This window comes from Schistocerca nitens, chromosome 4 (assembly GCF_023898315.1).
Source record: "Schistocerca nitens isolate TAMUIC-IGC-003100 chromosome 4, iqSchNite1.1, whole genome shotgun sequence".
NCBI classification, from domain to species: domain Eukaryota; kingdom Metazoa; phylum Arthropoda; class Insecta; order Orthoptera; family Acrididae; genus Schistocerca; species Schistocerca nitens.
In genome coordinates, this window is record NC_064617.1 from 80,303,124 (window position 1) to 80,317,874 (window position 14,751).

General features: G+C 41.3%; 1 protein-coding gene and 1 non-coding gene across 8 annotated transcripts in view; one reads left to right on the plus strand and one right to left on the minus strand.

Annotated features, from left to right (window-relative positions):
- Positions 1-14,751, plus strand: part of LOC126251343 (epidermal growth factor receptor substrate 15-like 1) — a 209,443-nt gene that overhangs the window by 21,934 nt on the left and 172,758 nt on the right. For all 7 annotated transcript variants that reach the window (XR_007545722.1, XR_007545723.1, XM_049951711.1 and 4 more), the window contains exons 6-8: positions 2,439-2,588; positions 7,843-8,018; positions 14,583-14,748. Coding sequence is in view for 5 of the 7 variants with exons in the window: in XM_049951711.1 (XP_049807668.1) it covers positions 2,439-2,588; positions 7,843-8,018; positions 14,583-14,748 (492 nt within the window). In the remaining 2 variants the exon portion in view is untranslated. The remainder of the gene's footprint in view (positions 1-2,438; positions 2,589-7,842; positions 8,019-14,582; positions 14,749-14,751) is intronic.
- Positions 8,225-8,299, minus strand: Trnas-uga (transfer RNA serine (anticodon UGA)). Its single transcript has one exon. It is a non-coding gene; the product is annotated as a tRNA-Ser (tRNA).

Genomic DNA, 14,751 nt, shown 5'->3' on the forward strand with positions numbered 1-14,751 from the left:
CAACGAAATAGGTTCAAATAAAGTGGCATCGGGTTTGTTTTCTTGTACATCTTAGGTGACAGACTTTATTTTTATGTAGTATGTGTTAATCATAGGAACACAGTTCTTTGTGATACCCCTCCAAAACCAACGTCAGACACAGTCACACTCGTACAGAGAGAACTTTTGTCTTCATCTGTGTCATTTTTGAGGATTCATAAGACAAATTGAAATACTCATTATTTATTGTAGCACAGTTCAACTTCTCTCTCCAAACTATTCGAAGTAATATGATGAATTTTTTTTTTTCTTTAGGAAATATTTGGAATTATTGGCATATTTCCTGTTGGTTTCTGGCATGAGATCTTTGTCCTATGTCTTTAATCATTTCACTGTTGTTTTGCCTGCATGAGTTGCTAAAAGTGTCAAATGATCAACCTCCGTTGCTGATGTCTGACTGGAGTTGAGCCTACAACTGGAGATAATACAGGGTGTCCCAGGAGAATTGGTAACTGTTCAGGGATAAGACAGGGACAATCATTTGAAGTGAGAAAGTTGAGTAAACGTAGGTGTTAGAATGCTTACCTTATGAGGTATGAGGCCCCCCCCCCTTTTTTTTTTTCTTTCTCTTCTGCTGCAAGTTCTTTGTTTGCCATATTTTGCGAGGAGGTAGTGCGATCCAAATAACAAAAAATTATCTAGTTAACTTGATCTCTAAACTGCACACCTTAAGATCTATGAGCATTTGTTCAGTGGAAGTGATGTGTTTCACAGAAGTGAAGATAAACAAATGCTCATAGCTCTTAAGGTGCGCATTTTAGGGCCCACATTTGCTAGGTAGTTTTCCTTCAAATGATAATTCCTGTCATATCCTTGAATATTGACCATTCCTTGTGGGATGCCCTGTATGTACCTGTCGTACCAATGTCTGAGGGCTTTTCCATGTACATGTACCTGCCATTCCAGCATCTGAGGCCTTTTCCCTGGTCATTTGTACTGTGGTTATCCCCTTGCAACAGTTGTTCATCGCAGTGTGGGAATCTAGGATTTGTTTACCTTGAGGATTTCTTATTTCTTGTGAAACTGTTGTCATGTTTGTGAATTTCCATGCCTTCCCTAAACAAGAGGGCATGGTGGCTCGTCTCTGCAGTGAGTACATGTGTCAGCAAATTTTGTTATGTAGTCAGTCTCACACAGCATGTGCTTTAGCCTGGTCAATATATCCACGTCTCCTAACTTGCAGTACCATTGTAGGTTGGTGATCTTTTTATTGATGGATTGTCAACTTATTTCAAAATATACTTTTCCACATGTACACAGTGTGCAATATATTCCCGACATTGCGAGTGGGTCTCTCTTGTTCTTAGTTAGTCTGAGACAATCTTTGATCTTTTTGATTGGATTGTGGGTAGACTTTACACCATGTTTACTCAATATATGGCCTATTCTGTACATCACCCTGGGGATAGAGGACAGAAAGACACTATTAGACACTTCTTCTTATGCAACCAGTGGAACACTTACTAGTGCTCAGAACAAATTCCAGGTGTTGCATTTCATGTCTGAGGTGCTGTGGCTCACATATTTGATTCTAGTGTCTTACAAGCATGTTAATCATTCTTCTTTTTCTGTTTTGGGCAATGATTTGACAATTTATGCAAGTATTGGTCCATGTGTGTCACGTTTCTGTTCATGCTGCAGACCAGGTTCTCACCATCCCTCATAAGCAGTACGTCTAGAAATTGTAGCTGTTGGTCCTTTTCTACCTTCGTAATAAATGTTATGTTGGCTTGTTTGCCTTTGGAAATCACTACAAAATAAGGGATGAAGCACAAAAAAGGAATGTATAAACAGCATGGTCTATGAACGGTAGATGAGAATGGTTTAACTGATGGATGGCAGTGACTGACTGACTGACTTGACTGACTGAGTGTATGAAATGCTACAAGTGTGGGAGTAAGTCTTTTTCTTGTGGCTCATAACTTGGTATCATAGTCCACATCCAAATGCTGCTATCCTTTGCCACATCGAATGTAGCACATTGACCAGCTGATTTGTTGATAGATACAATAGGTTTTTTTTTTTTTTTCCGAGTCTGCTAGGACCATTACCTGACATTCTGTAAGTATACCTAATACTAAGCACAGTGTCCAGAACAGATCAATCTGTCAGCATCTAATGAGCTAATTATTTGACTTCTCACTCATTCAGTGGTTAGTTCTTAAATTATTCAGATTCTTCAGTAGGCTTCTCAGTATACATTTGGAAAGCAGTTTCAGAAAATCTGTGTGTTGAGATAGTGTCAGTATATGAATGTAAAGTTAGAGGAGACTGTGTCAGTATGCAAGTATTTGGACACTTGTTACACACAGCATTGAAATTGTTGTTAATTTTTTTTATCTGTGTGCACTTGGCAATTTAACTATTGCAGCTAACAATTTCACATTCTATTTTTCCAGGCAATGCATTTAGTATACAAGGCATTAGAAAAGTATACAATTCCAAGCTCCTTACCACCAGAACTAATGCCACCATCGAAACGGAAAGATATGATGCCAGCTGTCAGTATGTCTAATGTGCCTAATCTTGGAACAGGAGGAGATTCGAAGGTAGTTATTAAAAGTAAGACTTTGAACAGTATTTTTATGGTGAGTGCCTGTCTAAAAATTTCTTGACCAACTTCAAACCTTTGAAGTAGTTACAGTGTATACTAATTTGTGTGGTTTAAGTGAATTTAATCTTACAGCAATTGATTTGATGAATAACTACACCTATTGCTAAAGTTCTTTACTTTCCTCCATGACTGATTTTGTCTTTTATATTGAAAGCTTTTTCTAGTGGAAACTGGGAACGTTATAAACGCAACCAAATGTAAATGAAGAAAATCTTATCTGCAGTTTCTTGAAAATTAAAACAATTCTTTGTGCATGGCTGGAGAAACTAATACTTAAAAAAATGTTTGTGGCCAGACACAGTCACAGTAATATTTTTAAATGAACATTTCAGCATGTGCTCCTAATCAGTATGTGTGCCATCATAATTTTAAACTAGGCATTTCATACCATACAGAAACTTTCAGTTTTTGACAGAATAATTAAATTGGATAGATAAAAAAATTTACTCACTAAGCCGCGGCAGAACACACACCTAAAAGAAGGTTGCAATTAAACAAGCTTTCGGAGCCAGTGGCTCCTTCTCCAGGCAGAAGGGTCGAAGGGAAAGGAAGAGGGGTGAAGGAAAAGGACTAGAGAGGTCTAGGAAAAGGGGTAGATTTCGGGAAAGTCACAAAGAACCAGAGGTCAGGGGAGACTTACCACATGTGATAAGAAGGAAAGACTGGTTGTTGGGCACTGCGTCAGACGAGATTTGTGAAACTGAGAGCTTAAAGATGGAAGACAGGGTAATATGTAGGACCGAGATTACTGTTTAAACATCATGCATAAGGTAATAAGAGTGAAAAGCTAAGTGCATTGTATGTAACAGAGGTGGGAAGGGGACAATGAAAAATAGTGAGCCAATGAAAGAAGTAGAAAACTAAAACAGAGTGAAGAAAAGAGTGCTTACTGTGAATAAATGCTGAGACAGAGGAAATTAACGTACATTAAGTCCAGGTGGCTGGTGAGAAACAAGGACATGTTGTAGTGCTAGTTCTCACCTGCGGAGTTCTGAGAAACTGATGTCTGGGGGGAAAATCCAGATAGTGTGGCTTTCGGAGATGTCGTTCAACTATAGACAACTTGACCCTGCTTGAGGCGGCCATCCAGCAGGCCTTCCTACGTAACCAGCATTGTCTAGGTGTATTCTTTGACATTAATAAGGCGTATGACACTGCTTGGCGCCACCTTATCCTCAATCAACTCCATCAGTGGGGCTTTTGTGGCCATCTCCCCATCTTCATTCGGTCCTTTCTTTCCCACCGCCTCTTTCGATATCGGGTTGGTAATGTGCTATCTGATTTGTACGTGCAGGAGAATGGTGTTCCTCAGGGAAGCGTTTTAAGTGTCACCCTCTTTGCCATCGCCATTAACAGTATCGCGTCCACTATCCGGAGTCCTGCCCAGTGCTCCTTGTTTGTGGACGATTTTGCTGTTTTCTGTTCTTCCTCCAGTCTTGTCACTGCTAGTCGGCAGCTGCAGCTTACGATAAAGCGATTAGAGGCATGGACTGCGAAGACTGGTTTTACCTTTTCTGCAGACAAATGTGTGTGTGTTCATTTTAATCGTTCTCGACATGCTTTTACCTCCCCTGAATTGCATCTGAGGGACACCATTCTTCCTTTTAGAGACACTGTGAGGTTCCTGGGCCTCACTTTTGATTCCAAGTTGTTGTGGTTGCCGCACCTTAAAGACCTCAAGGTGCGGGCCCTGAATATTTTGAAGTGTCTGAGCCATCGGTCCTGGGGAGCAGATCGGGCGCGTCTGCTGCAGTTTTATAGGGCTTTCGTCTGGTCGCGTCTCGACTATGGATGCACCGTGTATGGGTCAGCGAGGCCTTCGTATCTGAAGATTCTTGACGCAGTACACCATGAGGGTATCAGGCTCGCCATGGTGCCTTCCGTACCAGTCCCGTCCCCAGCCTGTGTGCTGAGGCAGGGGAACCGCCGCTCGCCATCCGGCGGAAACTCCTCATGGTGCGACGGGTGTGTCAATTCCTTGCCTGTCCTACCTCCCCTGCGTACCCTACTGTTGCCCGACCGCCTATGGAATGTCTCTTTTTCCAGTCGTCCAAGGGCAACGAGACCATTTGGGATTCGTGCCAAGCATTTGCTTGAGTCCCTTGGTGTGGAGCGTGTGGCACCACAACTCCACGGTTTTATCCGCCTGCCTCCCTGGTTGCTCCAGAGGCCCAGCGTCCTTTTAGACTTGTCAGAGTACCGGAGGAGCTGCACTCCTGCGTTTGTTTTTACCTCGGATTATAGGGAGAAGATTTTAATGTGCTGCTGGGTGACTGGCTCACCCAGGCTTTAGGTAAGAGGTCCGCCAGTCACGATTACCTACTTGTTTCACTTCGATTTCTGTTCACTTTTCCTTGTGTTTCCTTTCCTTTTTTAGTGCATTTCTTCTCCTCTTGTTTTGCCTCTGTATGTGAGGATGTGTAACTGCGTCAGGTCTGTGTCCTTTAGCTGTTCCCCTTGTTCGCTGTCCGTCTTCGTCCCTTCACCGCATGTGTTCCTGTTTCTATGCGTTTGGGCGCTGATGACCACGCTGTTTAGTGCCCGAAAACCTCAAACCACACACACACACACACACACACACACACACACACACACAGATAGCGTGTGTGGTGAAACAGCACCAAGGTCATGATTGTCATGTTGTAGAGCATGCTCTGCAACAGGATATTGCAATCTCTGCCTATGGCATTCATCCTAATGGATAATTTGGTGGTAGTCACGCTGATGTAGAAGCCCAAACAATGTTTATGTAACAGCTGCTATATGATTTGTTGTTTCACAGTTGGCTCTCCCTTTGATAGTATATGCTTTGCCAGTTACAGGGCTGCTATAGGTGGTGGTAGGACCATGCATAGGACAAGTCTTGCAATGGGGACAGAGAAAGGGGTAGGAGGGATAGGGTAGGGAGATGGGTCCAGAAGGATCGTAGGGTCTGATAAGAGTATTGCAGAGATTAGGAGGCAACGAAAAGCTATTCTAGGTGTGGTGGGCATGATTTTATCATGGCCTGAAATGAGATCCACTCTGTATGAAATTTTGCCCTCAGGTTTTCAAATCTTGTCCGATGCAGTCCCCAACAGTCGGTCTTTTCTTCTCATCACTTGCGGTAAGCCTCCCCTGACGCGTGGTTCTGGGTGACTTTCCCAAAATCTACCACTTTTCCTAGACCTCTCGAGTCCTTTTCCTTCTTCACCCCTCTTCCTTCCACTTTGACCCTTCTGCCTGAAGAAGGAGCCACTGGCTCTTAAAGTGTGCTTAATTACTACCTTCTTTTATGTGTGTGTTCTGCCGCCGCATGGTGAGTAGATATTTCGTCTGTCCAATTTAATTATCTGTCACATAGAAACCTTGACATTCAAGTTGTAGCATTTGCAGTTTGAGTTGTACATCATGATTTGTGAACCTTGGAATGTTTGCACTTTGCGTCAAATGTTTGCTGGTTTGACACTGTAGCTTATCAGGCAGCTACCTGTTTTGGGTCACATGTTATGTTTACAGTCTGAACACAAAACACCTTGAAACAACAGTTATGCATGAAATTGTTGTTGTTGAAAACATGAAGCTGACTACAGTGTAACAGGCTGTGAAACACATTAAAAGATGCAGAGCAACTTGGTGTGATATCTCATCATAAGAGTGTTATCGTACATATTCTGTAGCACACTTCATGCAGTTTTAGATTCCTCTAGAACAGAATAGCTCTCTTTATACTTCATGAGATATGCTGCTGTATCAAAAATCTTATCTTTCATAATTTAAGAAAGGGAATGATAATGTTCATTAATGACTTCTATGAATATGCTAAATAGCATATGGATTGGAGGTAACAATTTTGTAGTCTGGAACATCCCTTTCTCTCTGTTGACAGTGCTGATTGTGGCAAGCACTAAATAAGGCACCACAAACACTGAGAGTTATTTTGATCCATTGCCAGTTATTTTGATCCATAGTCACTTAACTGCTACCACCGACTTAATGAGAGTGATTAGAGCTAAATCCGTGGCAGCCGAATCTCATTTTATAGTGTCACAAATGTGGTCAGTAGGATTGAGATCAGGTGACATACATGGGGTTCCATACAAGCACCTTCATATTCCTGGAGTGTTCTTTAAACTTTTCTGACAGTTTTGTAGTGAAAAGGGAGCTTCATTATCTTGATGAATGTGCATATGTCCTAAAGGTTATTGCAAGCAAATGAATGTATGCATATGATTTGATAATAGGTTATGAGGCTCTTGTGTTTGCCAATGAGAGACCGAGGTGGATGTGTTGGAGACACCATTTCATTCCAGGTAAAAATTCCCCACGTGAGACTACTACAGTGCCCTGTTGGCAAGTGGGATGTGTACCTTAGTGTGAACAATGGTTCAAACCCGTGTCCATTCATCCTGTTTTCCATGACTTCCCTGAATCACTTCAGGCAAATGCCAGGATGGTTCCTTTGAAAGGGCACGGCTGACTTCCTTCCCTAATCTTATGGGACCGATGACCTCGCTGTTTAATCCCTTCTCCCCAAACCAACTAATGAACCTTAGTGTGGTTTTTGAAAGGGATACATTGCTACTTACCATATGGTGGAGATACTAAGTTGCAGATAGGCACAACAAAAAGACTATTAAACAAGTAAACCCTTTACATAATAGGGTGTTCTCCATATTCATTCTGGCCTTAGGTGTAGTTTATTACGTACTTGCACCCTCCCATCTGTTCAGAGGTTTGGTAATTTCTTCATGAAATTATTAGGTTATTTCTGAACCATGAATTCTCTACTTGCCTGTTGTGCAGAAAAGTATCTAATGAGACTGTGTGCTTTACTTGTAGTAAAATGTGCAAAACCAAATGTTCCAAAGCACTTATATTCCAGGAAGTAGCAAAATGGCAACTGAAACTGTCTGTCGTATTACTGTTCTTTGCGTGAGAGGTTGTAAAAGATTTGCTAAGTTCCCTAAATTTAGTGAAGGTTGAACCATTGATGAAAATTTTTCTTGATGCTGCCCATCAAAAGATCATAATGTATTAGTGTTATAAACTTTTAAGTTGCATACTGTACTATTATAAGCTTCTGATTCACTTTGACACACATCCATGATTGAAAAACAAACATTTTTATCTGATTTTGGAGTCTTTTTGATACTCATTACTTGCATCACACTGCTGGAATTGTGCTCAAAAAGTTCAAATTTTTTCAGAGTATTCTTCCAGGGGCTCCTTCAGTGCCTTGGGTTGTCACTGTAGAAGAGAAAACTAAATATGATACCTTGTTCGAGCAAACAGATATTGACAAGGATGGTTTTGTGTCCGGGTTGGAAATAAAAGACGTCTTCCTACAGTCGGGTGTACCTCAGCCTGTTCTGGCGCATATTTGGTAAATATTAATTGCAAACATATTAATCCTTACCCTGTATCCTTGAATTGAAAAAATTGTCTGGAGAAAGCTTCATTAACCGCTTTTAATGTTAGTGTGTTTGTAGAAATAATGTTCTGTAATAAGTTATGGCTTTTCACTAAAGCAGCTTAAACTGGACAGAAAAACAATAAATTATATGAAACTTCCTGGCAGATTAAAACTGTGTGCCCGACCGAGACTCGAACTCGGGACCTTTGCCTTTCACGGGCAAGTGCTCTACCAACTGAGCTACCGAAGCAAGACTCACGCCCGGTACTCACAGCTTTACTTCTGCCAGTATCTCGTCTCCTACCTTCCAAACTTTACAGAAGCTCTTCTGCGAACCTTGCAGAACTAGCACTCCTGAAAGAAAGGATATAGCGGAGACATGGCTTAGCCACAGCCTTGGGGATGTTTCCAGAATGAGATTTTCACTCTGCAGTGGAGTGTGCGCTGATATGAAACTTCCTGGAAGATTAAAACTGTGTGCCCGACCGAGACTCGAACTCGGGACCTTTGCCTTTTGCGGGCAAGTGCTCTACCAACTGAGCTACTGAAGCACGACTCACGCCCGGTACTCACAGCTTTACTTCTGCCAGTATCTCGTCTCCTACCTTCCAAACTTTACAGAAGCTCTTCTGCGAACCTTGCAGAACTAGCACTCCTGAAAGAAAGGATATAGCGGAGACATGGCTTAGCCACAGCCTTGGGGATGTTTCCAGAATGAGATTTTCTGTCGTGCTTCGGTAGCTCAGTTGGTAGAGCACTTGCCCGCGAAAGGCAAAGGTCCCGAGTTCGAGTCTCGGTTGGGCACACAGTTTCAACCTGCCAGGAAGTTTCATATCAGCGCACACTCTGCTGCAGAGTGAAAATCTCATTCTGGAATAAATTATATTTTTGTGAACAATCTCTTAATGGCGGAACACTATTCTTGTGCAACTCCACATACTTTTATATACGTATCATGAAGGTTACACAGAGTAATTATATTTTATTTGATGATTTCATAAGGCTATATTATCACTTCCATGGAAAATAAATATAGGACAGACTGTAATGTAAAGGTTCAAGTATTTTAATTACTGCAGGTGTACTGTTGACCTGACTGACAATTATAGACATCAGTAACCACAGTGGATGGAACAAAAACAGAGAAATTACTTACACATGCAGGAATTTCATTACGTCAATAATATGTATGTATGTATGTATGTTCATTGTTACATAAAGTATGGCAGTAGCATCACTGAGACAGTGGCATCATTGATTATTGCTGTCAGGTCTTGAGAATCAGCATCCTTCATCAAGAGTTCAGCTACATTTTTTCCATGCATCGAGATGAGAAATATCCTACTCAACCACTCATCCTATGAAATATCCTAGTGCTAATAGCAACCTTGTTTCTAGTCCTGCAACATATGGATCATTGTTCTTTGGACAACCCAATGCAGAACCTTTTCTATTCCTCCTCCACCACCACCACCACCACCTCCTCCTCCTCCTCCTCCTCCTCCTCCTCCTCCTATTGCAATCCAGCTGTAAGAATTTCCTGTCCTATAGAAGATGAGACCACCTGTGAAAGCATACCAATTGTGCTGCAACTATTGAACAGCATTGTATGTAGGATATGACAACCACACTACAGTAGTGTGTGTGATGGTTTGCAACTTCCAGTCAATTAGAATTATACCAGACCAGAACATAAACTCTGAAACTTTGCCTTGTGTGGGCAAACGCTCTATTGACTGAACCCACCGGTACAGCATTATTTCCAACAGTACCTCTACTACCTCCAAACTACTCAGAAGTTCTCCTGCATACGTAAGTGGATTAGGACTCTTGGAAGAAAGGATATGGAGAAGTAAAGCAGTGACAGCAGGATATGAATCGTGACGGATAGTGTGTTTGCCTGGTAAAGGCAGAGTTGCCAGGTTTGAATCTTTGTGGGCACACAGTTTTAATCTGTCTATCTGCACAAGTGGCCACTGCCAAACTACAAATCTTTTCTGAATCCTTACTATTGAATTCAAGAATTTCCTGCGAAAAATTGCACTTGGAGTTCAGCAAGAATAGAAAAATTTAAAACACTTAATTTGCTGTAACTTGAAAAAATAATATATGTACTGTATCAGTTGGAGACTTGAGTATATTTGCTAAGATATGTTTTCTTAATACATTAAAGCAATGATGTACTGATGTAACTTCTGAAATTTTCCCATTGTATATCTTCTCCTAATAATTTTGGAGTGTGCAGCTGGATCCTGTCGACATTCTGCCACGATATATCGAGCCATCGGCCCAGTGATGGCCAGTTATCTTCAGGTGAGCAGACAACTACTGAAAAGCCCAGGTGCATTCATAGTATTTATGCAGAATCTTGCGCATGCAAAATATCTGGTATCTCTCGACGCATGCATCAAGTGATGACATGCACTGGAGAGCCACGTTGTGTGTGCTGCCCTCAGTGGTGGAAGTGAGAGATGATCTAATTATTGAGTATTGAATTACCCCATCGATTCCATTGTGACTGGATGATTTTAATTATAGTTTTCCAATTTTTATCCAGTTGAAAGCCATTGTCACAATTTATAAGATTATCAAGAAGATATATTTCCACCAATTCTCTGATTACTGAATCCCAAAAACTGGAAACTGAGGTTAAAATTATTCTGTTGTATTCCATTGACAGTATCTCCAAGGAACAGAGTTCTGCTACTACAGATTTTAACGGTTGCCGAAGAAGGGTGTATCTTTCATGTTCTGTACAATGCTCCTTGGCAGCTCATGTGGTCTGGCCTATAAACGCAGCACCACACTCACTGAGAATTTTGTAAATGCTTGCTTTTTTTTTAGTTGTATGTCACCTTTAACAGATCCAACCAGGGCCAGGCACTTAGCTGGTGGACAGAAGATAACTTTGATTTTATTTTCTTAGGTAACCTGTGTTGTGTCTAGACAAGACAGCCTAGACACAATGAGAGGAAGCCGAAAGGCACGTGCTTAAACTCACGCAGGCTGGCGTGAGGTCTGAAACAGGATACGTAATGAACGCTATAAAGAAAAGTACGTAGCTTCTGGAATACTTAACTTTAATCCACATTTGTAGAACATCGCTCTTGATGATACGTTAATAGAATCTCAATATCAATTGAATACGGCACCTTGCTAGGTCGTAGCAAATGTAGCTGAAAGCTATGCTAACTATCGTCTCGGCAAATGAGAGCGTATTTGTCAGTGAACCTTTCCTTGCAAAGTCGGCTGTACAACTGGGGCGAGTGCCAGGACGTCTCTCTAGACCTGCCATGTGGTGGCGCTCGGTCTGCAATTACTGACAGTGGCGACACGTGGGTCCGACGTATACTAATGGACCGCGGCCGATTTAAAAGGCTACCACCTAGCAAGTGTGGTGTCTGGCGGTGACACCACAACCTGCCTGTTTTAGAAGACACAGTCCCGGCATATGGAAGGAACGCAGTTGATTTATAGTCATTGTCATTGTCCACAGTATGTTGCTTCTTGTTATTAAAGCTTTTCATGGCCTTCTTTATTTGACGTGAAGTGTAGCCATTCTCCTTAAAAACCCTCTCAAAGTGTTCTAATTGTGTGTGGAGGTTTTCTTTGTCTGTACACCCAATGTATTAAGGTACTAAGAATACCGGCGGTTTTTGCAGGGTGATGGCAGCTAGACGCCTGAAGATATAGGTGTGTGTGTGTGTGTGTGTGTGTGTGTGTGTGTGTGTGTGTGTGTGTGTGTGTTTTCTGTTCACAGAATGTCTCGATGACACATCATTCTTATGTTGTACTAACATGTCTAGGAAGGGTAAAATCCTGTCTTCCTAAATCGCCATTATAAACTTAATGTTCTCATGTAATGAATTTGTGACAAAGGAATTTTTCCAGTTCTTGTCTGCCATGAAGCCATACAACAATAGTATCATCTACATAATGCTAGAAAACGGTGGGCTTCAAAACAGCAGACACAAGTGCTTTCTCATCAGATTTCTCCATAAAAAGATTAGCCACCACAGGGGACAAAGGGCTCCCCATGATGAAGCCATCTGCTTGTTCAGCTCCAATTTCCAGTTTTTGGGATTCAGTAACCAAAGAATTGGTGGAAATATGTCTTGCCAATAATCTTCTAAATTGTGACAACGGCTTTCAACTGGATAAAAATTTAAATCCTATAATTAAAATTATCCAGTCACAGCGGAATTGATGGGGTCATTCGATACTCAATAATTACATCATCTTTCACTTCCACCACTGTGAGAGCAGCACACACAACTCGGCTGTCCCGTGCATGTCGTCACGGATGCACCGAAAAATGCCAGCACATTTCGCATGCGTGAGATTCAACTTGAATACTGTGAATGCACCTGGGCTGTTCTATAGTTGGCTACTCACCTGAAGAGGGTTGGACATCTCTGGGCTGAAATATCGTCGCAGAATGTCGATGGATCCGGCTACAGATTCTAAAATTATTGTAATGGTTTACTGTGCATAAGAAGGAAAATAATTAAACATATAATTCTAAGCACAATAATGCACAGTTATTGAATGCAGTTTTCCGAAATTTCTTCACCAGGGAAGATGAATGGAATATTCCAGAATTTGAAACATGAACAGCTGCTAGCATGAGTTTCGTAGAAGTAGATACCTTAGGGGTTGCGAAGCAACTCAAATCGCTTGATGCGGGCTAGTCTTCAGGTCCAGATTGTATACCGATTAGGTTCCTTTCAGATTACGCTGATACAATAGCTCCCTACTTAGCAATTGTATACAACCGCTCGCTCACCGATAGATCTGTACCTACAGATTGGAAAATTGTGCAGGTCGCACCAGTGCTTAAGAAGGGTAGTAGGAGTAATCCATCAAACTACAGACCTATATCATTGACGTCAGTTTGCAGTAGGATTTTGGAGCATATACTGTATTCAAACATTATGAATCACCTCGAAGGGAATGATCTATTGATACGTAATCAGCGTGGTTTCAGAAAACTTCGTTCTTGTGCAACGCAGCTAGCTCTTTATTCGCATGAAGTAATGACCGCTGTCGACAGGGGATCTCAAGTTGATTCCGTATTTCTAGATTTCCAGAAAGCTTTTGACACCGTTCCTCACAAGCGACTTCTAATCAAGCTGTGGACCTATGGGGTATCGTCTCAGTTGTTCGACTGGATTCGTGATTTAATGTCAGGAAGGTCGCAGTTCGTAGTAATAGATGGCAAATCATAGAGTAAAACTGAAGTGATATCAGGTGTTCCCCAGGGAAGCGTCCTGGGACCTCTGCTGTTCCTGATATATGTAAATGACCTGGGTGACAATCTGAGCAGTTCTCTTAGGTTGTCCGCAGATGATGCTGTAATTTACCGTCTAGTAAGGTCATCCGAAGACCAGTCTCAGTTGCAAAGTGATTTAGAAAAGATTGCTGTATGGTGTGGCAGGTGGCAGTTGACACTTAATAACGAAAAGTGTGAGGTGATCCACATGAGTTCCAAAAGAAATCCGTTGGAATTCGATTACTCGATAAATAGTAAAATTCTCAAGGCTGTCAATTCAACTAAGTACCTGGGTGTTAAAATTACGAACAACTTCAGTTTGAAAGACCACATAGATAATATTGTGGGGAAGGCGAGCCAAAGGTTGCGTTTCATTGGCAGGACACTTAGAAGATGCAACAAGTCCACTAAAGAGACAGCTTACACTACACTCGTTCGCCCTCTGTTAGAATATTGCTGCGTGGTGTGGGATCCTTACCAGGTCGGATTGACGGAGGACATCAAAAGGGTGCAAAAAAGGGCAGCTTGTTTTGTATTATCACGTAATAGGGGAGAGAGTGTGGCAGATATGATACGCGAGTTGGGATGGAAGTCATTAAAGCAAAGACGTTTTTCGGCGCGGCGATATCTATTTACGAAATTTCGGTCACCAACTTTCTCTTCCAATTGCGAAAATATTTTGTTGAGCCCAACCTACATAGGTAGGAATGATCATCAAAATAAAATAAAAGAAATCAGAGCTCGAACAGAAAGGTTTAGGTCTTCGTTTTTCCCGCACGCTGTTCGGGAGTAGAATGGTAGAAAGATAGTATGACTGTGGTTCGATGAACCCTCTGCCAAGCACTTAAATGTGAATTGCAGAGTAATTATGTAGATTTAGAAATTTACTTCTGAAAATTAATTTGAAATTCAGGATAATTAAAGATGTATGTAGTGAGGATCTGCATTTGTGATTTTAAAAAACCTGTATAAGTTCTAAATTTTCATTTCAGCTGTACAGTCAACAGGTGTATTGCTATTAATTTATTTGTCACACAGAGTGTAAGGCACATGTTAGCAGTTTGTTACACATTTAGTAACTTAAAACTAAATTTTTCAAGCTGAGGGAAATTCTTTTTGAAGATATGATCAATCTATGAATTTTGGAGTAACAGGATGTGCACAGTCTAATCTTTCCCACTGCATTTGCTTCACTTTGTTTTAACATATAACATTTTATTCACATCTCATGTTAAATTTGTAATAAAATTGATTTGTTTCAGGTCACTTTGTGATATAAAGCAGTGTGGCAAGTTGAACAGTGAACAGTTTGCTTTGGCCATGTGGCTGATCAATCAGAAACTACAAGGTATAAGCCCACCAGCAACTCTCACTCCAGAAATGATACCACCATGTTTTCGGACAAAACAGCCTGTTGACGGATTAGTAGTG